At 43.4% G+C, this 27,621-nt stretch overlaps 1 protein-coding gene and 1 non-coding gene across 2 annotated transcripts; both read left to right on the top strand.

Annotated features, from left to right (window-relative positions):
• The first annotated feature begins 1,457 nt into the window (after nucleotides 1-1,457).
• LOC133380323 (tRNA (cytosine(34)-C(5))-methyltransferase, mitochondrial-like) lies at nucleotides 1,458-23,853 on the top strand. Its single transcript, XM_061617429.1, has 7 exons — nucleotides 1,458-1,510; nucleotides 1,674-1,947; nucleotides 12,227-12,336; nucleotides 14,945-15,288; nucleotides 17,522-17,676; nucleotides 21,897-22,018; nucleotides 23,586-23,853. The coding sequence occupies exons 2-7, from the start codon at nucleotides 1,852-1,854 to the stop codon at nucleotides 23,845-23,847; spliced, it is 1,089 nt and encodes a 362-aa protein (XP_061473413.1). The 5' UTR covers nucleotides 1,458-1,510; nucleotides 1,674-1,851; the 3' UTR covers nucleotides 23,848-23,853.
• On the top strand, nucleotides 14,016-14,084 carry TRNAA-GGC (transfer RNA alanine (anticodon GGC)). The gene has a single exon. It is a non-coding gene; the product is annotated as a tRNA-Ala (tRNA).
• Nucleotides 23,854-27,621: the final 3,768 nt, after the last annotated feature.

The following is a 27,621-nucleotide window of genomic DNA, read 5'->3' as shown; positions in this document are numbered from 1 at the left end:
GGAACATGTAAGTGGGGGCCTGTTCACACGGCAGCTTAACTTCAAAGTAAATACGTACCTTTTCCATTGCGATAGATTTGCTAAGTTCACACTCCCCAGCTTCCAATACTTTTTTTTTACTTTCAATTCACATGGCGTTCCTCTTGAAAGGTTAGTATCGCTGTTTCCTTTCTCTGATTGCACACTAAGCCAGGAGACCATGGGGGGCGCAATTGACAAGGAAAATGTTTTCTGTCAAGTTTCATTCCCTTCCCACAATGTGTGTGTGTGTCTTCTGTTTTAACTCAGGTCATTTTCGGGCAGAGAATTGAAATCAGTTTAAAGCCTCAACACTTGGGCATGCAAGCCACTGGAGCATCGCTGCTGTATGCAATCGAGAACTGGATCTGGGCTGGAAGGCTTGAGGGGCAATTTAACAACCCAAAATGAGGAATTTTGGGCTGCAAATCCAAAGCAGCCTCAGCCCTGCCTCTAATCTGCAATGTCAATGCAGTACGCCATGGACTACATTGCAGGGCTGTTGTACACTATTATTTCCCTTGGCCACACATACATCCAATCAGTCTATGGGAATGTGCATTGGTATTATAGAGATTTTTTAAAAAACCTTTTGAAGCCCATACACGCATTGTCATTTTCACGTGCAGCAAGACTTGAGTTATAAAGAGCTTGAATACCTGTGGCGCTACCTTTTTTTCCTGAGTGGACAGGCTACAGCATAATCAATGGTACATTAAAATGCTCCATGCCTCCATTGCTTCCTATGGGTAGAAATAGCATGGAAAAAACCAGGAAGTTGCCTGTCAGACCACTGCATGTAGGTTGGGAACAGCTCAAAAGTCTATAGAGTTTGCTGCACATCCATGGAAAAATATCTCACATTATCTCTTGGGGGCATGCAATTAGTATATCAACATACTTGGCCCTCGCAGTGCAAATTACCACCTTTTGTTCAGAAAATTTGAATGCTTCAACAAAAAATGTATCATTTATTTTATTCAGTGTTGTTATTACCCAAAAGGATTTACTCGATTTGGGTGTTTGGGGGGTTATTTTTTAGCAAAAACAAAAACGTGTTGCAGAGCAGTGCATCTCCCTTATGCCTCTTAAGTGGCTATGAAGTGTTTTTAACCTGCCTTTCTGAGAAGAGGAAGGGGATGAAAAAGATTTTTCTATTCAAATGTCTGCTCAGAAGTAAGCCCTGTGGAATTCAGAAGGGCTTCCTCCCAGGTAAATGTAGTTAGAATTACAGCCTAAGAGTGGGATGTAGAGCTTGGAAGGAAGGTAGACGGCTTTCCTGTTTTTTTTAGGCTGCAATAACATCTACTCAGAAGTAAGCACCACTGGGTTCTATTGGATTTACTCCACGGTAAATGAATGGGATTGCAGCCTTAATTACATAACAATTGTTGCCTCCCCACCCCCTCATTCCCTTTGCCCCACTGATCAGAGGGAGAAGAGAGTGTTTAGAGCTTCCCTCTCCTTTTACATTCAAACTTACATTGTTCAGGTCTGTCCTGGCGGTTTTGTATATGAATTCCCTCTCCCCACCACCACCACAGTTGTAGCCGGGAACCTCCCGGTATTATTTTCATTGATATCTTGCTTTTTCTAAAAGGAGCTCAAAGATGGTTCTTCCCCTCCTGATTGTATGCTTTCTTTCTGTAAAACAGAGTGCGGGTCCTGAATTCTACCACCACATTGGCCGGCTTAGCTTTTCTGCCGGCAGCTTTGACCTGCTTGGAGAGGCCGCTGCCCTCTCCACGAACCAACCCACTCCTTCCCTCTCCCGCCCCGCTCCGCTATGCCATTTCCGCTCCAAAGGGCCGGCCCAGCGGCCTGCCAAGCACCATGCGTTCGCTGCGGCGCTTAGGCTGGCTCCCCCAGTCGCAAGATTGGGCAGCTGCCTGCCGGCAAAGAAAGACTTACTCCTCAGTCAAGGAACAGGTAAGCGTGAAGCAGGCGGGCGTCGCCAACAGCAGCAGCAGGAAGAGGAAATAGAAGCGAAGTCCAGGCGTTTGCAGAGTCTTGCTAGCAGAGGATCGCTAGATCCTCCCCATCTGGGGGAAGGAGAACCTCCCTCCCTCTTGAGGCTGGCGTACCCTTTGGAAACTACCCGGGGCAATCCTGAAAGTTGTGTGTAGCTGCAGTCATACATTTATAAAAATTAAATTGAAAGATGCAGGGCCGGGTTCAGCACTCGACAGAACCTTTTTTTAAAAAGCGTTGTCCATGGAAACAACAGAAGAAACGCAAGGTTTTAAAGCCGGCGTGATCAGACACCAGCGTGTCTCAGCCCCCCCCCCCGTCCATTGAAAAGGCTGTAGCAAAAGATAGTGTTCCTGCTGTTTTGAACCCTGCCTTATTACTTCAGTTTCGAAGTTTTAAAGGCTGTGATGCTGGTACACACTTTCCTGGGAATAAGACCCGTTGAACTCAGTAGGGCTTACTTGGATCGCACAGGCAGGTCAACAGAGCGCAAGGCTCCTGTGTGCAATTGAGCACTGAGTTGATGTGTGAAGGAAACCTGAGGGTTGTTTTGCAGGGGAATTTTTCTCCTGGAAACCAGCCCCAGCCACACCTCTAGCTGGCTGTATTATTAACAAGGCACTATATTGCAGGATTGTTGTGTGCTACTTGCTGGTGGTTGTTGTTTTTAGTTTGGGTCTGACCAGTAACCTACACTAATGATATAGTAACTCAGCCTAACACTGTCTGAGGCTTGGGGGCCGCCCCAGCTAGAAAGAGTTCAGTTGCTGCCTTTTGGTTGAGGTGGGGACTGTGGGGCTCAATCACAGTGATAATTAAAATGTTGGCTTCTATATGAACCCAAAAAAGTTTCACTATCCATCAGATGGCGATCTCTGGTTTTATATTAGTTCCCCTCCCCCTCCCATCTTCTTTATCTCTGTATCACAGCAAAGGAAAGGGAGTGACATTCTGATAAATTTGTATGTCCCGCCCTAACCAGGCCAGTGTGGTGTACACTAGGACCTGGAAGACAGACTTCAAATCTCTACTTGGCCATGAAGCTCGCTGGATGATCTTGGGCCAGTCATGAGCTCTTAGACTAGCCTACCCCACAGGCTTGTTGTGAGGATAATATAGAGGGGGGGGGAAGCCATGCACACCATCTTGAGCTTCTTGGAGGAAAGGTGGGATATAAAGGCAATAAATAAATAAATAAGTGAGTAAACTGAGGAGTAAATCTAGTTGTAGTATTTAAATAGGTGCCATCAGGTGTGGCCAGTTCCAACTCTAGCAATTATTAACATTACATTTATATCCTACCTTTCCATCAAGGAGCTCAAAGCAAGCATATGTGGTCCTCCTCCCTATTTTAGTCTCACAACAAGCCTATGAGGTAGGTTAGGCAGAGAGACTATAAAAGTATTTAAATATTTGTATACTGGCATCTCACGTAAAATATCACAGCAGTACTAAAATGACTGGCTTATCTTAGAAAAAATTAAACTGGATAGGCTTGTTGCCACAAAAAAGGCCTCGAGATGCCTTAAAATTACCAGCGAGGGTGCCTACCCAGTCAGCTTCATGGCTGAATAGGGTTTTGAACCCTGGTCTCCCATGTCTAAGGCTGCAATTCAGTACATGTCTACCCAGAAGTAAACGCCATTGGGTTTAGCAGGACTGCCCCTATCATTAAGGCCAAGGCAGAGGGAGGCATCCATCTCATGTGCAAATACTGGGCAGTGGTGTCCAGTAGCATCCCTGGCCATTCCCCTGTGTTGGAGATCAGAGCTGTATGTGTGCCACACAGCCTACCATACACCCCCTAAATGAGCCTGCTGTCCTCAGTTGTGCAGTGGAGGAGGCTATCCCATTGCCGGTGTAGTGAAGTATGTGATGTTCCTATATTAATGTATATATGGTAAGTGTTGTTGTTTTAGAAGATACATGGTAAGTGGAGTGAAAGAGGAGGGGGAGTGAATGGGCAGTAGAATGCGAGATGATTGGTTGAGTTTTTAAAATGGCTGAACGTATAAAAGGAAGAGTGAGAGTGGAATCTGAGGGGGAGAAGAGAAAGAGTGGATTGCTTGGTGGGGTTTAGAGAGTTGTTTGCCAGGAGAGAGTGAAGAAGGAGGGAGGTGGAGTTCGGATTAGTATTGAGTAAAACCATATGCTTATGTGCCTTAAGAAGAAATCTTGTTAATCTTGTTAGCTTTGTTATCTTTAATAAATACTTAATTTGGTTTACCAAAGGCCTGATCCTTGGCTGGGGTTTCACAGACCAGAAGGGAGGGTAAGGTAATGACCAAGGCTGAAGGGGAACTGTAACAAATGGTGGCAGCGGTGAAGAGAATAACAATACCAGTATTCAGAGTCTCTGGGAATATTAGTATTGGGACGTTACTGGTGGTTGCCTAGCAGGGGGATCTGTTGAGATCTGTGCTAGAGTGGGGAGAGAAACCATAAGAGAGAGCGGTCCGGACTGGTGGAGTCCCTGGTGGTGCCTAGAGACAGGCAGTAACCACGAGCAGGTAGGAACCTGACAGGGAGAACCAGGGAAGGACGCATCACATGTGGTGGCAGTAGCGGTGGGATACGAACAAAGGAGACTACGTCACACGTGGTGTCAGTAGCGGTGGGATACGAACAACAGAGAATCCAGATACAGTGGTGTGGCAAACAGAAATAACAAAACAAGATTTCTTGTGAGAGTGACTGGCAAAGAGTGTGTGGCAATGAGTGAGTGAACTCAAACACCATGGCTGAATACATAAAAATGAAAAGAGAGGAGCTGGTGGAGAAGTGCATAACATTCAATTTACCTCATGAGGGTAAAGGGGTAGATGAATTGAGGGTAGCACTTATAGGATTTGCAACTGCCCAGCAAAAACAACCTGTCAGAGAAGAGACCCCAGAAGGATATTTAAGCAATCCCGCTTATATAGAGTACTTGAGAGAGAAGTTAAGATGGGAGGCTGAGGAAAAAGACAAGCAGAGGGAGTTGGAAGCTGAGAGATTGAAGATGGAAACTGAGAGAATGAGAATGGGGTTTGAGGAGAGGGAGAAGCAACGAGCAGTGGATGCCGAATTACAAGTAGAAAAGTTAAAATATGAAAGAGAGAAGTTTCATTCTGATGAAATAAGAAAGGACAGAGAGGGAGCAAAAACAAAAATTACTCCAAAGGACTTTGCTGTCTATGAGCCTGGTCAAGATCCTCAAATTTACCTCAGCACCTTTGAAAAAGCAGCTCAGTTGTGGGGGCTACCTGAAGATAAATACATGCAGTATTTATCAAATCTGATTAAAGGGGAATTGGCTGAGGTATACCAATATTTCCCCTCAGACAGGCCCGTCACCTATGCTGAATTCAAAGAAGCAGTGTTTAAAAGATTCAGACTGGGGCCTGATTATTTTAGAAAGCTTTTCAGAAATTGCCAGATACAGACAGGGAGGTCTTTTGTGGAACTGGGAGCAAAGTTGATGGATATATTTGGAAAGTGGATGAGTAGTGCCAAAGCTCAGTCAGTGGAAGAGGTGAAAAGCCTCATGATACTGGATCAATTATACCATGTTACCACCAGAAATAAGGCTCCTGGTCAAAGACCGTTCCCCTACATCTGTGCAGGAGGCCGCAGAGTTGGCGGATCACTTTGCCTCCAATAGAACTGGCTGGGTGGGGAAAACTTCAAGAGAGTTTAAACCCAGACCATATAGTGCTGGCAGAAGGGATGTGGTACCACAGCGAGTGAGTCCTCCATTAAAATCTGAAGGGCACAGGACACCCCAGAGTGGATCTGTGTACCCTAAAAGTGAGGAGAAATTATGCTACAAATGTGGTAGACCGGGGCACCTACGTTTTCAATGTGAGGTTGCCAACCCCAGTAGTAATCCTGCTCAGACAAGGGCAGTGAAAACAGAGCCCAAGGCTTTAGAAACAGCGAAAAAGGTTCAGTTTTGCCAGATAAACTGGACAGAAGTAACAGACCTTGATTCAAGTCTGAGAGAGGAAGTGAGTGTACAAGGGGCAAATTATTGGGCATTGCTTGACACTGGTGCCGCTCAGACATTACTGAGGCCAGATTTAATAAAATCTGAGGTAATATTACCTCAGGAAACTGTGAATATCCAAGGAGTGAGAGGTCAACCAGAAAGTTTGCCTGTGGCCCTGGTGGATATGACTTGGAGAGGCCGAGAGGGCCGATATAAAGTAGGCATTAATGCCCAGCAGCAAGAACCAGTAATACTGGGAAGGGATGTAATGGGCGCCCAAGGAAAGATCTATGTAGTGACCAGACAGCAAATTGGCAGAGAAAAAGAAGCCATATTAAGGGGGGCTGAAACAAACAGGGTGGAATCTGTTAACCAGCCTCAGGTCACCATAGCAACCACTAGCAGGCCTGGTGAATGAGACAGACTGTATCAAGTGGTCTCTGGGGAAGAAGCAGAGCAATTCATGGAAGAGCTGCATAAAGATATAAGTTTGAAGCAGATAAAGGAACAAGCCCTGACCCAACAGATTCCTTTCACTGACAAACTGAGGAATCAAGTTGTGTGTGAGAATGGGATTTTATATAGACTGTGGATGCCTGCTGAGAGAAAGAATGAATGTGAACCAGTGAAGCAATTGATAGTACCTAGCAAATACAGAACCAGATTGCTAGAGGTAGCCCACAATGTCCCATGCGCAGGACATCTGGGAATAAAAAAGACCAAGAGGAGATTGGCTGCACATTATTATTGGCCAAATATCTCCAAGGATGTAAAACAACATTGTCTATCTTGTGGAATATGCCAAAAGGTGGGAAAGAGTGGAGTAAAAACCAAGGCACCCTTAAAGCCCCTTCCTATAATTGGACAACCCTTTTATAGAGTGGGAATAGATTTGGTGGGCCCTTTTTCCAAACCCACAAGGCATGGCAAGAAATATCTAGTGGTGGTGGTGGATTTTGCCACCAGGTACCCAGACGCAGAAGCACTGAGATCTGTAGAAGCCCCTGTAGTGGCAGAGGCTTTATTAAAAATCTTTATGAGGCTGGGTTTCCCTCATGAAGTGCTGACAGATCAAGGCAGTGTATTCATGGGAGAAGTGATGCAATGTATGTGGAAATGTTGTGGTCTAAAACATCTAAAGACCACTACTTACCATCCCGCCACTAATGGGCTAACTGAGAGATTCAATGGAGTTTTGAAGGGCATGATCAGAAGCTATGTTCAAGATCACCCACAAGACTGGGATGAACATTTGGGATGCTTCTTATTTGCATACAGAGAAGTCCCTCAGGAGTCAACAGGCTTCTCACCCTTTGAACTAATGTTTACTAGAAAAGTGAGGGGACCTTTGGAACTGCTAAAAAATTCATGGGAAGGAACTCTGGAAGAGTACAAAACTTCTGTAGTAGATTTTGTATTGGAATTCCGCAATAAATTAACATCAATGATGGAAGTAGTGAAAGAGAATTTGAGTCATGCACAGGAGAAGCAAAGTTACTGGTATGACAGAACAGCCAGAGAACGTGTGTATGATGTGGGAGATATGGTTATGGCGTTCATACCCAGGAAACATGACAAATTACAGGCTAACTGGGAAGGACCATATACCATCAGAGAAAGGCTTGACACAGTGACATATGTAATCACCACAGACCAATTAAACAAAAGCAAAGTGGTTCATGTAAATATGTTAAAGCCTTACCATACCAGGGATGCAAAGGTGTTGCAAGTTACCTTATTCCCTGAGGGAAGTGGGCCTGAACTTCCAGATTTCGTACAGGAAAGCAAAGACAAAGGAGGGGTAGATCAAGTGGAATGGTCAGAGGAGGTAGAGGAGGAAGTAAAAGAAGAGATTCTGAGAGTTTTGAAAACCTATAGGAATCTCTTTAGCAACAAACCTGGCCGAACCAGTATAGTTATACATTCCATTGATACTGGAGATCATGCCCCAATCAGATCTGTTCCGTACCGTGTGAATGGGAAAGTTTTGAATGAGATCAAAAAGGAGGTGGGAGATATGCTGGAATTAGCAGTGATCAGGGAATCCATCAGTCCCTGGGCCTCAAGTATTGTCCTGGTTCCGAAAAAAGATGGAACTACAAGGTTTTGCATTGATTATCGGCTAATCAATAAAATTACTGTCCCAGATGCGTATCCTATGCCTAGGGTAGACGCTATGTTATAGTTATTGGGGGCAGCAACCATTATCTCTACACTAGATCTCTGTAAAGGATTTTGGCAAATGGAACTAGACGAGCAATCCAGAGCCAAAACTGCCTTCAGTACACCAGATGGGTTATATGAGTTTGTGACCTTACCCATGGGACTAAGGAACTCACCAAGTTCATTTCAGAGGCTAATCAATACTGTGTTGCGAGGCATGTCAGATTTTGCAGTGGCCTATATCGATGACGTAGCCATTTTTAGCAAGTCGGTGCCTGAGCATGTCCAACACCTGACAACAGTATTGGAGGCCTTAAGAAAAGCAGGCCTCACAATAAAAGCTAAGAAATGCCAGTTTGGACTAAAGGAAGTAATCTATTTAGGACATAAGGTGGGGAGTGGGAAAATCACCCGCTTATGGAGCAAGGTGGAGGCAATACAAGCGTGGCCGATCCCCTTAACCAAAAAACAAGTAAGGGCATTTCTGGGTGTGGCTGGATTTTATAGGAAGTTTGTGAGAAATTTTTGGGAAATAGCAACCCCCTTGCATGAATTAACAAAGAAGAAGTGTTCTGAGCGTGTGGTATGGACGGATGAATGTCAGAAGGCTTTTGATCTACTGAAGCAAGCCTTGTGCCAAGGACCCATATTAATAGCACCAGACTATGAGCAACCATTCATCGTGGCTACAGATGCGTCGGACCTGGCGCTGGGAGTCGTCTTGCTACAGGAGAGAGAAGGCACCAGACATCCAGTGGCGTACCTGAGTCGCAAGCTGACACTGAGGGAGAAAAACTATTCGTCGGTTCAGAAGGAGTACCTAGCGGTCGTGTGGGGACTGAACAAGTTGCGCCCATACGTGTGGGGATGAAGATTCACAATGACTACGGATCATCGGGCCTTGTTATGGTTGCAGACTATGAAAAACCATAACACTATGCTGCAGAGGTGGTCCTGGGCCCTACAGGACTATCAAGTGGACTTCCAGTTCATAAAAGGCAAGGACAATGTACTGGCCGATGGACTTTCCAGGCAAGTGGCTGGGACTGCAGTGACGTGACCAGACAGAGGAACAAAGAAAGAAATTTTCCCCATAGAGACTTTTATTTGTTAACGCGACGTATAAATCCTGGAACAGGAATAATACTCTGCTGTTGTTTAAGGGGGGGGGGGAAATGTGATGTTCCTATATTAATGTATATATGGTAAGTGTTGTTGTTTTAGAAGATACATGGTAAGTGGAGTGAAAGAGGAGGGGGAGTGAATGGGCAGTAGAATGCGAGATGATTGGTTGAGTTTTTAAAATGGCTGAACGTATAAAAGGAAGAGTGAGAGTGGAATCTGAGGGGGAGAAGAGAAAGAGTGGATTGCTTGGTGGGGTTTAGAGAGTTGTTTGCCAGGAGAGAGTGAAGAAGGAGGGAGGTGGAGTTCGGATTAGTATTGAGTAAAACCATATGCTTATGTGCCTTAAGAAGAAATCTTGTTAATCTTGTTAGCTTTGTTATCTTTAATAAATACTTAATTTGGTTTACCAAAGGCCTGATCCTTGGCTGGGGTTTCACAGACCAGAAGGGAGGGTAAGGTAATGACCAAGGCTGAAGGGGAACTGTAACAAATGGTGGCAGTGGTGAAGAGAATAACAATACCAGTATTCAGAGTCTCTGGGAATATTAGTATTGGGACGTTACTGGTGGTTGCCTAGCAGGGGGATCTGTTGAGATCTGTGCTAGAGCGGGGAGAGAAACCATAAGAGAGAGCGGTCCGGACTGGTGGAGTCCCTGGTGGTGCCTAGAGACAGGCAGTAACCACGAGCAGGTAGGAACCTGACAGGGAGAGCCAGGGAAGGATGCATCACAAAGTACATTTCCACTGTCAGTCCAGTCATCTTCTGCACGTGGGGGAGGTGGGCATTTTGTGCTCTGCTACAGGCAGCTAAATATATTGGGCTGTCTTCTGCTTGCTTATTCTAGGTGGACCCGCTGGCCCCAGTTCTCCCTGTTTGATGTCAGAGGATGTTAATAGGTAGAGCACAACAAGCCAGCAATCAGAAGTAGTTCCTTACAACCATTGCTGTATTGGGCTTTGAGAGGCTCAAAGGAAGTCACTGCAGTGTCCTCTTTGCTTGCCCCTTCAGGGCAGAGGCTCATTGTAGAAAACACACCTCATGTGGCCGTTTTTTGTTCCTGCCAGACAGTGGGCTGCAAATTACATTCCCCTGAGTCAACTGTGAGAGCCAGTGTGATGTAGTGGTTAAGGTGTTGGACTATGACCTGGGAGACCAGGGTTCGAATCCCCACATAGTCATGAAGCTCACTGCGTGACCTTGGGCCAGTCACTGCCTCTCAGCCTCTTGAAAACCCTATTCATAAGGTCACCATAAGTCAGAATCCACTTGAAGGCAGTACATTTACATTTTGAGTCAACTGTAGGAGACTAAAAAAATCACAGTGGGAATAAAGGCTGGGAAACGAGGTGACTCAAATCAGGAAGCTGTATTGGTCTGTCAGAAGAGGTGCAGGGAACCTTTGGTCCTCCAGATGTTGTTGAACTACAGCTCCCATCAGCCCCAGTAAGCAGAGTCCATGGTGAGGGATGATGGGTGTTGTAGTTCAGCAACATCCAGAGGGCCAAAGGTTTCCCCACACCTGGTTAGAACAAAATTCACAAGAGCAGTGAACTTTAATTATCACCGTACTCAGAACTCTTTCTTTAAAAATAAATAAATTATGCTTTTCTATATTTTTAAAATATCTCACAAACACAAAAAAAACAAGTAAGAAAGGTAGAAGCAACAGTAAAAACAAACTTTTTAAATGGGTCATATATTCTAAGAATGCTGATACAGAAGTCACTTGTGCTGGTATTAATTAAAATGTCTCCTCTTATGAATCTTGCAATAATGTTTCAAAAATATTAATTTGCAGGTTATCAGTCAAAATGCATTATTTGTAGATTGCAAGTAGATCTGAAAGCTCACATATACTGTATTATAAACATGTGAGTGGTCATAATAGACATCAGTTTATTGGCTTTATGATTTTATCCCTGCTTTATATACCTTCCCTTCCCTGGGGAAATTGTACTCTTATCAGTACTTTGTGTATCATGTAGGGACTGAGTCAAGAGCCCAAACAGATTGTGAGGCCTTGAGTTAAGCGTTCACACACACATGCCCATTACTCATATGTGTACACATACTTTCTCATGATTTAGGGTAGAATTTCCTTCATCTCTCTGTCATCAGAGATCCTCACAGCATGTGAAGTGCCGCCTGGATGTATGAAGCTTAATACAGTGGCATTGTGCATGAAAAAGCTGACAGGCATAGGTAAATCCCAGAACATTGCTGTCAAAGCATTTCAGATTTCGACGTATACCCATCACATTTCTAGGTTCTCATGCACCTGGGGATTTTGCCAGCAGTGATCCCACTGCGTGAGAAGAGTCAGAAACATTTTAGAAATAAAAAGACAGCCTAAAAATTGTTTATTTTTGAAACTACGCTTTTATGCTGGTAAAGAACCCTGGGACAATGGCATACATCATTTCCATTTTCCACCTGTTTTTATCCTTACCCCTCTGAGGTAACTTAGGCTGAGAGAGAATAACTGTCCAAGGGTCACCTGGTGAACTGAGTGGGGATTTGAATCTGGTATTTGCAGGTCAAAGACTAATACGCTTAAGCATGATACCACATTACATTAGGTCGACATTGCCACAGATAATCCAGGGCACTTGAGATACGCCTTTTGTATTTGCATGGCAGGAATATTGAGAGACTACTATGAGAAGTGTAACATGACTTTAACAGTGCAAGCTTAACCATGTCTACTCAGAAAGAAGTCTTGCAGAATTCAATGTGTCTTACTCCCAGGTAAGTGGGGCTAGGATTACAACCCAAGCTATTTTTAGGTGAAGTGGGAGAGGACCTTCTTGACGCATGTTTCATAGCTACCCCCTAAGAAGCCATGCAGTTTTAGAAACATCAGTTATTTGCTGAGAAGAGAGCATCTTAAACGTTACATACAGTTAACGTGTAAATTACAGTACACCTTTGGCTTATTGGTATTCATATATGCTTTTTTTGTCATCTTCTCTCTTAAGTTGGAAACAAAATCAGAATCAAAGCTTCAAAAGCAAATATGCCAAGTTGTTCTTGATCATTTTGAGAAACAATACTCCAAGGAACTGGGAGAAGCATGGGACTCAGTCAGGTCAATTTTCTGTTTCTTATCTCTCTTCTTCTCTCTTTCTCTTCCACCTCCATAAAATAATTACAGTAGACGTAGCTCCTCAAAATGCAAATTAATGTGAAGTTGTAAGTTTTCAAATGTGTTTTCTTTTCCAGTCAGTATTTTATATTGAGAAGGTGAGAGACAGATAAGAGAGAATCTGAGTACTATGTAAAAGAAGGATGACAAACGTCTGCATTCTTAGATGGCCACACTCTATTCCAGTGCTAGTCAATGTGGTGACTCCAGCTCCCATCAGCCCCAGCTAGCATGGACAATGGTCAAAGATGGTGGAAGTTGGGAGTCCAACAGCATCCAGAGGGCACTATGCTGGCTATCCCTGCTCTGTTCTCTGATCAGTAATCCAGGGACTGGAAATATATTTTGCCATGCACCTTATTTATTTATTTAGGAACTTGTGACTCATTTTTCAAAGCAAAAAAGTAACATTTTCCCTTGCAAATGAAACTGTGCGCAAGCAGTTTAATGTACCTTGATGAAATTTGGCAGGGCCACCAAGGTCTAGAAGAATGATCTAACCTATTCACTACTAGTTGGCCATGTCTGACGTAAAAGAAGACACAGGAGCCTAGCACACATGCAAATAACACAGGAGCATCTACATAAAATGATGAAATTCTGTTTGTCTTAAATTTCTGGATTGAATTTTCAAATTAGTTGGAAACTAATTTTGTAGCGGATAAACCATGTAATGTTTTTAATACCTCTTACAAGATAATACTGCCTTTGAGGATTTGAACAACGTCTTTTCTTTGTTTATGGATTATTGTTGATCATGTTTTGTTAATCCAGCGACCATGGATTATGCAAACCAACCTGTATGTCTGGCATAATGCTTCTGGCACTGAAGAACAAGGCTGACGTCAACCTAGCACCTCTTGTTTTAGAAATTGTCCTGAACTTGGGCTCTAGAGGAGTTTACTTCAAATTCTTACGTGCTTTAAAAAGAGTGTGCTGGATCAGGCCAGAGGCTCCATCTAGTCCAGCGTACTGTCCTCACAGTGGCCAACCAGATGCCTATGGGAAGCCCAAAAGCAGGACCTGAGCACAAGAGCACTTTCCCCATCTGAAATTCCCAGCAACTAGGATTCAAAAACATACCGTCTCTGACAGTGGAGGTAGAACATAGCCGTTGCGGTAGGCTTACCCTCCAGGAATTTGTCTAATTTTCTTTTAAAGCCATCCAAGTTGGTGCCCATCACTACCTCTTGTGGGATCAAACTCCATAGTTTGACTATGTGCTGTGCACTTTTCAATTTGAACCGCACCAAGAACTCATGGCCATAGTAGTGCTGTGCCACAGTTTTGTGAAGAGAGGAGTGCTACAGGCAAAGGCCATCTAACAGTTTATTATTTGGAATTTGATTAAATAAAAGTGTGCCAAAAATCATGTGGCCCTAGCAAAGGGACCCCTGGGATTCAATGCTTTCTTTTGTTTTGCCAGCATATTACCTTGTATTAATGTATTACATTTAGGGAGCAATCCAAGCTCCCTCCTGTCCCTTTTACAGAATGGTGGGGCCACTGCCTGTTAAGCAGCCTTGCCAGGCATGGTGGCTGGGGTGGAAGGTGGGAGGACAAGCAGACTGCTGTGCCATCCTGGAGCTGGTGCCACGATTGAGCCCAAATTGTGCCCAATGGCTGTAGCTCAATGGTAGAGCATCTGCCTGGCATGCAGAAGGTCCTAGGTTCAATCCCTGGCATCTCCAGGTAGGGCTAGGCGAGAACCCTTCCTAAAACCTTGGAGGGCCACTTTCAGTCAGTGTAGACAATACTGAGCTAGATGGGCCAAAGGTCTGCCTCGGGGTACGGCAGCTTCCTATATGATGGCAGCAGGGCTAGCTTGGGATCAACAGAGCCCTGCCCTCGGAAAGCCCCCTTTTGGCACTTCTGCCTGCCCAAGTGTTCAGGTGGAAGGGGAAGCTCTGCACCAACAGAGTGATGCTGGTGGCAGAAGACTGGCAGAGTGACACCTCCGCCCAATCCAGTGCCCCAGCCCAGCACAAAGGGGATTAGGATTCTTCTGTCGGATCCGGTCTTTCCTTCACGGAGCTCAAGGCAACCTACCTGATTCCTCCTCCCCTGTTATCCTCACAATAATCCTTCAAGGAAGGTGTGCCTGAGAGAGTGACTCGCCCAAGGTGACCCAGCAAGTGACATGCCTGAGTCAGGATTTGAACCTGTCTTTTGCCAGTCCTACTCCAACTAATTATTACACCACAGTGAACGGAAAAGAAATTATGTGACAAGGAAAGATTCCTAAGCCAATTTCCAGACTCCAACTCATGCTAAACAGTTGACTCTTTCCAGAATTAAAAACTAGGCAAAATGTGTTATACTGCTGTAGCCTCTCATTGATCCAAATGTTGCCAATGAAAATAGCATTTGCATGTAGTGGAATCTGCAAATTAGCTGTAGCCCACCAGTTTGGTATAAACCTCTGCAGGGTGCTGAACTGTTTTCTTTCTTCTTTTACTGATGTTGATGCATTTTCGTCGCCTTATATGTCGGGGCATGCCTATGTGTAAATATGTACACTAACATGTATATTTCTTTTTTTAATCTCCAGGCAAGTACTTTCTACACCTCAGTGCTGGCAGTATGCTGTCCTCCTTAATAAATTCAATTTTTCCTCTGAAGTGAAGAATGACTTGCATTTGAAGGGCTACCACCTCCTTTTCCCAGAAACCTCCTCCTGTTACCAGCAGTCATTCAAGTGTTACATCAGTAGCACTCCTGGTAGATTCCCTGCTCAGAAACACAGAGATGGTAAACTGAAGGAATATTACCTGCTGAATGCAGCTTCGGTTCTGGCTGTGCTGGCCCTGGAAGTCAAGAGTGGAGAGAAGGTTTTGGATATGTGTGCGGCTCCAGGAGGTAAATCGATAGCAACTCTTCAGTACGCCAGGCCAGGTAAACCACTGCACTTTTAAACCTATTAGAAAACACAAATTGGCTGCTAGATTGCTTATATAATCTATTAAGCAGGTTATTCAGAGGCATTCATTAAGAAAACTCTTGCGGGCATTCCTTGTTCCTATTGCAATCAAAAGCCAACACATCAGCAACTAGAAGCAGACTTGATTAATTTCTGTTTCGAATGCAATCTGCATATTATGCCCTTGCTGCCTGGTACCAGTTTTTCTGTGCATTAGTTTGAAGGCACATGAAAAGAAGTGTTTTGCAGTCCTCTGGTATTTTCACATCGTCTCTGTGATACTCTGGTACTCTAATTTTGCAGGGTCAGCTAGAGAGAGAGAAACACATCACCTCAACGCGCTCACAGGGTGCCAACACAAAAAGAATGCTTCCTAGTTAGTTGCGTGCAGAAGACATATGAAAAGAAAAAGATAATAGTTTAAGATTGTAAAGGGATTAGCAGGACCAGGCAAACAGAGGCAGATGTTGAGACCTAGTACCAAGATTTTGGAGGACAGGGCTGTGTGCACCACATGCCCCGCCTGATGCTTCCTTGAGCTAGCCTTCTGCCCTTGGATGCAGAGGGATGCAGTCCTGTCACCAGAGTTGCAATGAGATTCAGGCGCTTGTCCATTCAGCTTCTGTATATGGAATGGGGGGGGTGCCTACTTGTCCTTCCCCTAAGACTGCACAGTGTTTTGGGCCAGCCCCAGGAATTAGATTATCAACAATGGCAATGATTGTGTCTCATGTTTCAGTTGTAGTTCGATGGGTATTTCTTAAAAATCACAAGTCGTTGCAGTGCTAATGAGAACAAGAGGAAGATTATATACCCTTGTGTATTGCTGCTTCATTGTGCTGGATTTAGGCAGGGTCTAAAGACCAGATTGTACATTACACTGCAGCTGTGTGTCATGAAAACCTGATGGCCCCTTCTCCATTGCAAAATATTATTTATTAATATTTATTTATTAGATTTATATCCTGCCCTTCCTCCCAGAAAAAGCCCAGGGCAGCAAACAAAAGCACTAAAAACACTTTAAAACATCATAAAAACAGAGTTCTAAAATATATTAAAAGAAAACATCTTTAAAAACATTTTTAAAAAAGCTTAAAAAGCATATTTTTTTAAAAAAGGTTAAAAAACAAATTAAAAAGCAATTCCAACACAGACGTAGACTGGGATAAGGTCTCTACTTAATAGGCTTGTTGAACGAGGAAGGTCTTCAGTAGGTGCTGAAAAGGTAACAGAGATGGTACATGTCTAATATTTAAGGGGAGGGAATTCCAAAGGGTTGGTGCCACTACACTAAAGGTCCACTTCCTATGTTGTGCGGAACAGACCTCCTGATAAGATGGTATCTGCAGGAGGCCCTCACCTGAAGAACACAGTGATCGGCTGGGTATATAAGGGGTGAGACGGTCATTCAGGTATCCTGGTCTCAAGCTGTATAGGGTTCTATACATCAAAACTAGAATCTTAAACCTAGCCCAGTAGCTAATATCCTTGGGAGGAAACATTTTGCAGAAGAGATGGGATGGAAAGTGAGTTATTAACCCTTCCTCTGCAGACTGCTTTTCCCCTGAAAGTATCTTCCCCCCCCCAGCTCCTGTTGACCCCTTCTAGTGCTCCAAACCCACATTGATCTTGAAAAACAGGTTGGGGATCTGATGGGTAAAAGCAATGTGTGTATGTGAGTTTCAGGTGGAAATGACTGGCAGAGTATGACTGGCACCCACCCCCTTTTTTAAAATGCAGATCATCCCTTTGCTGCATTTAAAAAAATGTGGCTGCTTTGCCACAGAAAAGGGACAATAGGGGTTTCATTGGATACAACTGCAGTGTAACATGTAGTTTGCCCCTAAATGCCATTCTTGCAATATATGAGTTCAGAAAGAAACTGCTTGACCATCTGGCTAGATCACTAGGTAGTGAATTGTTTTCACTTAGCTTATTGTGAGCTGTGGAATCATCTGGCAATGGGAGAGGCCCATCAGTTGATAACTTCCCCACTGCGTGCTGTGTGGTACATCTACATGAGAAAAGGGATGTGTATGTTTATTAATCCTAATTCATGCAATAATCTTGCTGCTTCTAGTTTTTGCTTCTGATTTCACAGGGATTGTTCTAATCGTACACTTTAAAACATGGTTTGCATGGCCATCTTGTTATGCAGGTGGCAGATGAACTGTATGTATTTATTTATCTGAGATCATTCTTCTTTAGGGCTTCTGCATGCCAATGAATATGATGGTTTGAGATTACATTGGTTGAAGCAGACACTGGAGTCCTTCATCCCTGAATCTTTGATGAGCCTTGTTACTCTTTCACAGTTGGATGGAAGAAAAATTGGAAATCTTCATCCTGAAGGGTTTGATAAGGTATCTTTATAATGGCTGATAATTTCATGGGGCTCCAATGTACTCTTGTTCAAACACACCACAATTCTCAGTGATGGCTCTTACTTTACCTTGTGTAAACTGAAGTAAATCAGAATATAAAAAATGTAATTTCTTAATTTTGCTTTATTCTTTGGCTCCCACTGGCTTACATTAGATCTCCCATCCAGGCACTGATAAGATCGTATAATAATAGCATTATAGAATTGGAAGGTACCGTGAAGGCCATCTAGTCCATCTGCTGCCCAGTGCAAGACCAACAGTACAGAATGCAATTACACCATCCCTGACAGATTGCCATTCAGATTCTGCTTAAATATTTTTGGTGGAGGAGAGTCCACCACCTCCTGAGGCAGTCTGTTCTGTCAAACAACATTTGGAAGGCTCTGCTATTATTTAGTCAAAATCTACCCCCTGGCCATTTCCACCCATTGGTTCTAGTCTTGCTAGCTGAGGCAACAGATTAGGCTTCTCCATCTTCTGCAACGTAGCCTTTCAGATATTTGAAAACTTCTATCCTGCCTCTGTTTAACCTTCTCTTCTGTAGACTAAACATAGCCAGCTCTCAACTGTTCCTCATAGGTCTCGGTTTCCAGTTTCCTCACTGTCTAGTCAACGTCCTTTGGAAAATGCAGAGCTTGGAAGTAATTAGTTATGAACAATGAATTACTTGTAATTCATTATTTTTTTGAGGAACAAGTGGGTAGTTACTTTACATTTTGATTGTAATAGAATGAGGAGTGATTTTATTTCTTTTGAGGAGTAATTGTAATGTTTCCAGCATTACTTTGGGACATTACTTGGGGGGAGGAGAGCAGAGGAAGTCTTCTGCTCCTCTGATTTGTGGATGAAAATCATGTGCCTCAAACTGGGCTTCTGTGCAGCATTGCTCTTCCCTCATGCTCTGTGGGTGCATAGGAGGCGATGAGGGAGGAGGTGGAGAGCGAGATGAGGGTGGAGTGGAGAAAACAACTGTTTTAAAAAATGGACAGTGGTGGAGAAGAATGGAGTGGAGGGAGAAAGGAGCCGGAGGGCAAGAACATAGATAAAGGAGGAAGAGGCAGCAGCAGAATGGAAATAAAGAACTGTGGAGGTGAAAGATGAGAATGTGTGTGTGAATACTGTGTTTGCACTTGGCATGCAAAGAAGCCTCCACCTGGCTACTTTGCTGCATTTGCAGTGTTTTAACTTTTTTGCATCTCAGGGGAAAATGTTTGCTTGGGTGGGTGTCCCTTAGTTGGTGGTAGGGCAGGGTCTGGGAGGTGGTTAAGTGAGAGAGATTATGCTTGCTGGCTGAGTGAGGCACTTGGTTTGATGTGCAAATATCTGAGTAGTGGCCTCTGCCTCCCTCCCTGTCTTAGAGACCATCACTGCTACCTTATGGATGAAAACAATTATTTTACTACCTCTGTGTGTGTGTGTGTGTTTATTTTTAATGTTGTTTTAGGCGACTTAGTGTGCAGCAGCCAAGGCCAGCACCTTGTAGCAACTTGAGGGTTTTTTAAAGTAACTTAAGTGTACTTGTAGTGATTACTTTTGAGTAACTGTAAAGTAATTCCTTTCAGAACAATTGTAATTGTTATGGTAATTTATTCCTTTTTGGGGCCAGGTAACAGTAATTTTAATTTATTCCTTTTTAAAAGTAATCTTCCAAGCTCTGGGAAAATGCTGCATCCAGAACTGGATAAAGTACTCCAGATGAGGCCTGACCAGTGCACAATAGAATGGAACCATTATTTCTCATGATCTGGAGACTGTTATTTATTAAATGTTTGTCCCCGCCTTCCTCTCAGAAGGAGCCCAGGATGCAGCCTATGATTGCATTCACTTTCTTAGCTTATATCCATCACCCCTTGTCTATGGTATTGGTGCACTGAAGTCACAAAATGATTGCTGTCTTATCCTCAGCTGTGGGCTTGCATAAGTTTTAAGTTCAATTCCAAGGAGCCAATGAGGCAGCTTCAAGAGTTTACTTACAGGGAGACTTTATTGAGTAAGTTAACAAGCACACAGGCCTACCCAATAAATGGAACAGGCTGTGAGGTCCCTGCATGGACACTCGCAGTCTGAGCACTGAACTGGGCCATGACAGGCATGCCTACCCAGTGGAACAGGCCCAAGGTCTCTCGCAGAGAGGCGTTAAGGTCTGAACACTGAGCTAACTGCACAGGCACCTGTTATAGGAAAAAGCTTGGCAAAGCATACATGGTGAGAGCATACAGCATTAATCAAATCATGACATCTTGACAGAAGTACATCATTAATCAAGCTATATCAAACTAGGCATCAAAGCTGCTACTATCTTACTTTCTTTGAAGTATCCCCATCCCGTGATCTGAGGTGTCAAGGCACTTGATGGATCTTTCTATCTATGTGCGAGAACACTGTGCTGATGTAAGCAGGACATGTTGACCTGTCTATGCCCCCCTTTCTATGGCACGTGCCCTACTGTTAATCAGCACGTGCAGCCCATCCTTGGCACATGCGGCTCATTAGAGCTATCTGGCCCAGTGCCAAAGCTACTGTCCTTGAAGGTACATCAAAAGACCATCTCTCAGCCCACTAGCCTCTCATAGATAAGACACAGCTGAGGGACATTGACTGTTCTGTGACCTAATCTCTAACAAGCTAGGTCTCTGGCAGGTGTCCAAAGCTACAGAAGACAGCATTATAAGCTTAACCTCCTAAAGGCACTTACACATATTAAAAGCAATAAGGCAGCCTTGCATAATGGTTATAGCAGTTACATAGAAGCCCCAGCGTATACAATTGCCTTTTAATTTTATTAATATACTTTTATTTTAATTTTTCTACCAGTCTTCACTGGGAAAGATGACTGGTAATTTTCATGTGGGGTTGCTTTCAAACAAGCACACGCACTATGAAATCTGAAGTACTGCAGCCATGTGGGAAGACTGTACCACATCTGTATTGACACACGGAAACCAGTTCTTCAAGCTGATTAGAAAAGAAACAATGCAAAAAAATCCTATATAGAAATGTTTTTATGAAGCAATAACTGATGAGTCAGTTTTAGAAACTAGATGCCCTATCGTCAAACAGATGGAATACTGTGGAATACATGAAATATGACAGAATTGGTTTAATTAACAAATTTTGTAAGACTTAGGAATAGTAAGATAAGTATGCATTTTCCCATATGAAGCTGCCTGCTTACTAAGACCTTCAGATGAGCCCTTCTTGGTGGTGCCAACCCCTGCCCTGATTCATCTGGCATCATCCAGGAAAAGGGCATTCTCTGTGGTGTCACCTGTATTATGGAACACCCCAACCCAACCCCAGAGATCGAACAGGCACTTTCAATTATGAGTTTCTGCCAGCAGCTGAAGACTTCTTGTTCACTGAAGCATTTGGAGACCCAGTCAGCAGCTCAAGGGTTTGATATTTATTCCCAGTCTACTGTATGTTGTATATATTGCTTACAGCCCTGGTGCCAGCGGACAGCCAGGTTGGGGCCCTGGCCAAGGGCACCTGTGGCCCTGAGAGGCCCCTTCTTAGGGGAGAGCTCCCACTCCACACAAGCATCAGACTGTTGGACCCAATGCCACAGATCCCAGTGGAAGCTCCCAGGTACCCCTCTCTTAATTAACCCTGCCTGCTGCACCTACCTGTTGTAGCAGTGTGCACACCCCACACACTGCATGTGCATGTCTGCCATCACCCAATATGGCGGTAGGGGTGTCTCTAAGCAGTTGGTGCCCCTGCTGCCATGTTGGGTGATGGCAAGTGTGTGCACACAGTGTGCGGGCGTGCACATGTGCTGATGTGGGAGGTAGGTGGGGTGGGCAGGCCGCCTGCATTGTGTTGGGGTATACAGCGCTGCAGGCCTGGGTGGTCTGATGTCAGCCCTGATTGCTTATGCAGTTTTATCAAATTTTATTGTTTTAAATTGTGTATGATACTTTGATACATTTTGTGGAAACTGGTATAGAAGTATTTTATAAAATGAATATATAAGTAAGGACTAGAAGGACATTAAAAAAATTCTTTGCATTTCTCTAAATGTTGTGAAAGAGGGTAACTACCTTTTGCATTTGTAGAAAATATATGTAGTGCTTGAAATGCAATATTTCTTTGGTTTGTAGGATCTTGTCAGGGTGTATTCTCTCAATGTATAGTATAGCATTTTTCTGTCCATAGTTTCCATGTTTATTTTACTTTACTTTTTATTGGTCACTCAGGTACTAGTGGATGCCCCATGTTCCAATGACAGAAGTTGGTTATTCTGTTCCGATATCCAGCAGGCTACCCTACGATTAGCCCAAAGGAAAGTATTGTCTGCTGTACAGATACAGTTGCTAAGGTAATAAGGACAAAAGAAGACAGACTGAAATTCAATAATGCTCAACCCTGCATTGAAGAACATGCTGAATTGTGTTCTGGGGCTCTGTGTCTGTTGATCCATATACTATTGTCTCCACGTGCAGCCACACTGAGCCAGTCATCATTTGAAAAGGCATCTTCTGATAACCGTCAGGGTTGAGAGAAAGAGTGCCCTTCTGCTCTTCATACAGCGCAATATTGCAAATAGGATACTCATGGAGGCAGAGGACAGAGTTTGCACTTGTCTTTTAATGTACTTCACAATTTTTGAAACCTTTTAAAAAACTTCTTCATAACCCTCCATCGATAGAAAAATTTATTGTCATTTACTATCATATCAATTCAGATTGGGGGGAAATATATCCTAAGGAAGCCATAAAAATAAAAAAAAATAAAAAAAATTACCTGGGCAAAGATATTAAGTAACCTTGCACCTTGATTGTACCTTTTCCAGTAAAACAATATAGTAGCACGTCATCAGATCAACCTTAACCCACAGTGTTAAGTGCGTACACCTACAAGCTTGGTATGTGAGATCTCACTGATCCCACAGCTCTTAAAATATAAAATAACATATTGTATAATTAACATGCATGCAACATTTGTTGCTGCTATTTTCTGTCACTGCGCAACCACCTGCCCCTTTCCTTGGTGTCAGCAGTGGCTGGAGTTTACCACCTATAAAGCTGCCTCTGTTGACATCCCAGGTAAGTTGGCTCTATTTCTAGATTCAACCCAGGGTTTTCTCACCACCAGATGTGTTACAAAGAGATTGGGATGTTCTTTCCATTGTGAGTTGTTTTGCTTCCACATAATACCGACATTTAGTCAGGAAGTGTCTGCTACATGTGGGGAGAGGGGAACACTGCTCCCCATTTGATCATGTATTTGGAAACATATTTGGAGGCCATCTGGTAACAGTTTTCCACATCACCTTCTGTTTTGATATAATAAAGAACAATCTCTGGCTTTGATTTGTGATCTGAAATTGCTGCATCATTACACGCTTGAGAATCGCTATTCTACTTTTCTTTGAAACATAACAAGTGTCACATCTTTTTGTAAACCAAGAATGCTGCTGTTGAAACGTCTGAATTTATGGGCAAGGAACTGTGGGGAATTTCTTGTTTCTTTGTTTTTTTCAATGTGTCGAGAGTACGTTTTTTCTTAAACCAGTCTCCTGGCTAGTGACATCCCGGAGAGAAAGTTGATAGTTCCTATATTCTGTCCAGAACCCTGTAAATGTGTTGTTATGTTTCTTAACCATCTAATCTGGTCTTGATTTTGAACTAAATGCTTGAGGCAACCCTTAACAACACATTTTTTAAAGATCTTCCTGTAAACAGAAGGTCCTTGATGGAGAATTGCCGTTAAGTCTGACCATCTTTTGATATGAGGGTACAAGTTGTTTTGCAAAAATTTACAGAACAATTGGGGGTGATGCCCAATCTACTAAAGTTTGTGTCTTACTAAAGACTTTCTCATTTGAAATGCACATGTTGAGTAAATCCAACTCAACATTTTCCATTCCTTGTCATTGCTTACAGGTCTGCAATTAAAGCCTTGCGTCCTGGAGGATCTCTGGTTTATTCCACGTGCACTCTTTCTAAGGCAGAGAACAGTGATGTCATAACATACATCCTTAACTCCTACAACAATGTTCATCCAGTGGATATGAGTGCCTTGGCTAGTTCTGCATCCCAGGAGTTCACTCTTGCAGCAGGTGTACAGCAGCATGAACTTCTAGTACTTCCAGAAAGGGGGAAAGCATGGGGACCAATGTATATATCTAAATTAAAGAAAGTGTGATTCTCATGACCCTTGTGTAGTTTTTTTTAAAGTCATATTGAAAAAAATATTTTTAGGGTTAACAACTTTTTGAAATTAAAGATTAAACAAGAGGTTGAATTCCAATTATATTCACTAACAGACAAAAAAAACCCTTGCTGTTTAAGAATGGACGTGTAGCCAACAGATGTCTGTCAAACTTTTAAAAGCAGGGAAATTGGACAGCTATAGTGAATGCACCAGGGGAGCAGGAGATCTGACCTCCTCTCTGAGATATTGTACTGCCCTACAAATTTGTCAAAATGCAAACACAATTTGGGTTGGTCTTTCACAGTCCGATCCACTTCCTGTGTAGCTTGGAAGAATTTGTCGACATGTGCCTCTGAGCATTTTTAAACTGTAGAAGATGAAGGTCAGAATATCAGAAAAGGTTAGTAATAGGATTGCAGGTACTCTATGAACACGGTTGATTTTTAATTAATTTCAACAAATTATGAGACCACTGAAAGAAAAAGGTCCAACAGGGTCTGGATGTTTTTACTTGTGTTTCGGACTTTAAAGTCTATATTCTCTCTGAGTGTTTTGTGTATCCATGAAAACTTAGAGGGTTGTTAAGCAAGTCTTTCTGAGTTCAGGACTTAAAGATTTAATTATTTATTGCATTTATATACCGCCTCATAGCCGAAGGTCTCTGGGCGGTTTACAACAATTAAAAACAAGTATACAAATTTAAAACCATACCAAATTTCAATTCACATGGCATTCCTCTGGGCCTGTTTACACGGGAGCTTAACTTGTAGAAGTTGATTTCTGATTTGGATTGTTCTCCCAGAAAGCCTTTATTCTTATATTCAATCCGATGGGTTGCTGTGTTTGTTATAGCAAAATATATCAGTTGGTTATAGTGTTTGGCATAAAAGAGGAAGTATATGTTGGAATGTATGAGGTTCAACTCTAACTTGTGGGTTGAGGCTGCATGGGGCTAAAGGCGTAGCTAGAGAGGAGACCTCTTGGTTGCTAGGCTACACCTGTCCTTTGATCTCCTGCTGTCTCTTCCTTCCTGCTTTACTGATATGCAAGGAATGTTGATCTCAGTTCCTTCCTGCCTTCCCACAGTCTTTCTTCTTTCTCGAGAGGGGAGCAGACATCTTTCTTCTTCTTCTTTCTTCTTTTAAATTTATATACCGCCCGACTAGCGATAGCTCTCTGGGCGGTGAACATAAAATAGTATAAAAATACAATGAATAACAAAATAATATTAAAATACAATCAACAATACAATAAACATTTTTAAAATTAGATCAATGTAACTTAAAATGCTTCAGAGAATAGGAAGGTTTTGACCTGGCGCCGGAAGGAAAGCAGAGTCGGCGCCAGGCGTACTTCCTCAGGGAGACTGTTCCATAGTTCGGGGGCCACCACTGAGAAGGCCCTAGATCTTGTCATCACCCTCCGGGCCTCCCTGTGAGTTGGAACCCGGAGGAGGGCCTTCGTAGCAGAACGTAGTGCACGGGCCGGTTCATATCGGAAGAGGCGTTCCGCAAGGTATCGTGGTCCCGCACCGTATAAGGCTTTATAGGTTAATACCAACACTTTGAATCTAGCCCGGAAACATATTGGCAACCAGTGCAAGCTGGCCAGAACAGGTGTTATATGCTCGGACCGCTTGGTCCTTGTCAGCAATCTGGCCGCCGCATTTTGCACTAGTTGTAGCTTCCGAACTGTCTTCAAAGGTAGCCCTACGTAAAGCGCATTACAGTAATCCAAACGTGAGGTTACCAGAGCATGTACCACTGATGTAAGGTCCTCTTTACTCAAATAGGGACGTAGCTGGGCTACCAACCGAAGTTGGTAAAACGCATTCCTAACCACCGAGGCTACTTGAGCCTCAAGTGAGAGGGAAGAGTCTAAAAAGACTCCCAGACTACGAACCTGGTCCTTTAGGGGGAGTGTAACCCCGTCCAGGACAGGGTATATATCCACCATCCGATCAGAGAACCCGTCCACCAACAGCATCTCAGTCTTGTCTGGATTGAGCTTCAGTTTGTTAACTCTCATCCAGTCCATTGTCGAGGCCAGGCAACGGTTCAGCAAATCGACAGCCTCACCTGAAGAAGATGAAAAGGAGAAGTAGAGCTGCGTGTCATCAGCATACTGATGACAACGCACTCCAAAACTCCTGATGACCTCTCCCAACGGCTTCATGTAGATATTTCCTTTGTATCTCCCTCTCAACCAGCATGAGGGCTGCACTGGGACCAGTGCAGGCTGCTCCAGCATAGCTAGTTAGCTAGATGTAAGTGTTGGGTTTAAACGCAAGCGCTCCCTCCCCCTGCCACAGGGGCAAGCCAGCGCACCCCTCAGCTTGGACAAGAGCGCAAGCTTTACACTTTAGTTTACCTGTTTCAGTGGCTCAGCCAGATATCAAAAGTAAAGCAGACACACAAACAATTACTGCTTGATCAAGAGGGATCTCTGAACTGCAGACAGCAGTCTGACAGGGCAGAGAGCAACGTTTATTAATTAAAGCATCCTTTATATAGTTTTTATAAGCAAAACAAGATACAATATTATTAAAATCATAAGATGGGAATACAGTGTTACAGAGATAAAGCAAGCGCATTTTCTTATCCATGTTACATTTCTCATAATTCTAAAAAGCGAGGAATTGATAAAGAATTCATACACTTGTCAATCTTAAGAACTTAAGGTGAGATAAGAACTGAGGAAAAGCGAGGAGCAGAGTTAGATTGACACTTGGTGAAAGATAAACATGGGGTTTAGTGTGCTTTTGAAAGTTCATACACTCAGCAGTATGACGTAAAACTATGGATACATTCTAACAAGGTATTTTGGGAACCCTTGTTCTTTTGTGCTGAATGAGCTACAATATACAGGATGTGTATAGTTAAAGCAGGACAGCAACAAATCATAACAATCCAGATGGGATACATCTTATCTCTTTCTCCAAGATATTACAGCCTTACAGACACCTGTGTGTGTGTTCTTTTCTCATGAGGGAAGAAACGAAAGTTAGAGGCTTCTGTTCCCTTGCTTAGGTCCATAATTCATTGCGACAATAGCTCTGGCTACAATGTAGCCTTTCTGAACAACTCTTGGGGCCTAGAAGTAAAATTATTCCTAACAATTCCCCCATTTCAGCACTGATTGAGCCCATGGATCAATCAGTATGCTGAATTTAACTACTTGTGGACAAAAGGGAGTTTACTTGAACTTAAGGTTAATGAAAAAGGGGCCAGGTATTGGTCTGAGGTATTGAGGTAGTGAGGTCCATCATGCCATGATCCAAAGTAAGGTAAGTACCATGTGTGTCCCATTTCAGAGACCCCAGCTGCTCTGGCTTGTAGGGTAAATGGTGTGTGCATGTATCTGCATGTGTGCTTCTAATTGACACTAAAACACTAAAGCTCTTTCTAACGAACAATGGGATTCACTGTGGGTGGGGGTGTATCGCCAAGGGATAAGATAACATTTTGCAACAGCATCTAAGCCCTTGTTTTCCTTTGCACAAAACCTCTGGAACGCATCACCAGCCATGCAGGTGGGGGTGCGTGAGAGTTGGGGTGGGAGTTATAGCTCTTGGCTTTTGCACCTCCTAGATTCCACTTGAACCAAACTGGGGTTAGCCAAGCCGTACCACTCCCCCCTTTGTTGTCCTCTCACACATTAGTTATCACAATCCTGCCCCCCCCAAGCTCCAATGCTGACTTCCAGTGGTATACCTGTGCCATATGAGATGGATACGCATCACAAGGACCATTAAGACAAAGACCA

This window comes from Rhineura floridana, chromosome 1 (assembly GCF_030035675.1).
Source record: "Rhineura floridana isolate rRhiFlo1 chromosome 1, rRhiFlo1.hap2, whole genome shotgun sequence".
Lineage (NCBI taxonomy): Eukaryota > Metazoa > Chordata > Lepidosauria > Squamata > Rhineuridae > Rhineura > Rhineura floridana.
The sequence above is the reverse complement of the archived record's forward strand: the minus strand, read 5'-3'. Positions and strand labels throughout refer to the sequence as shown.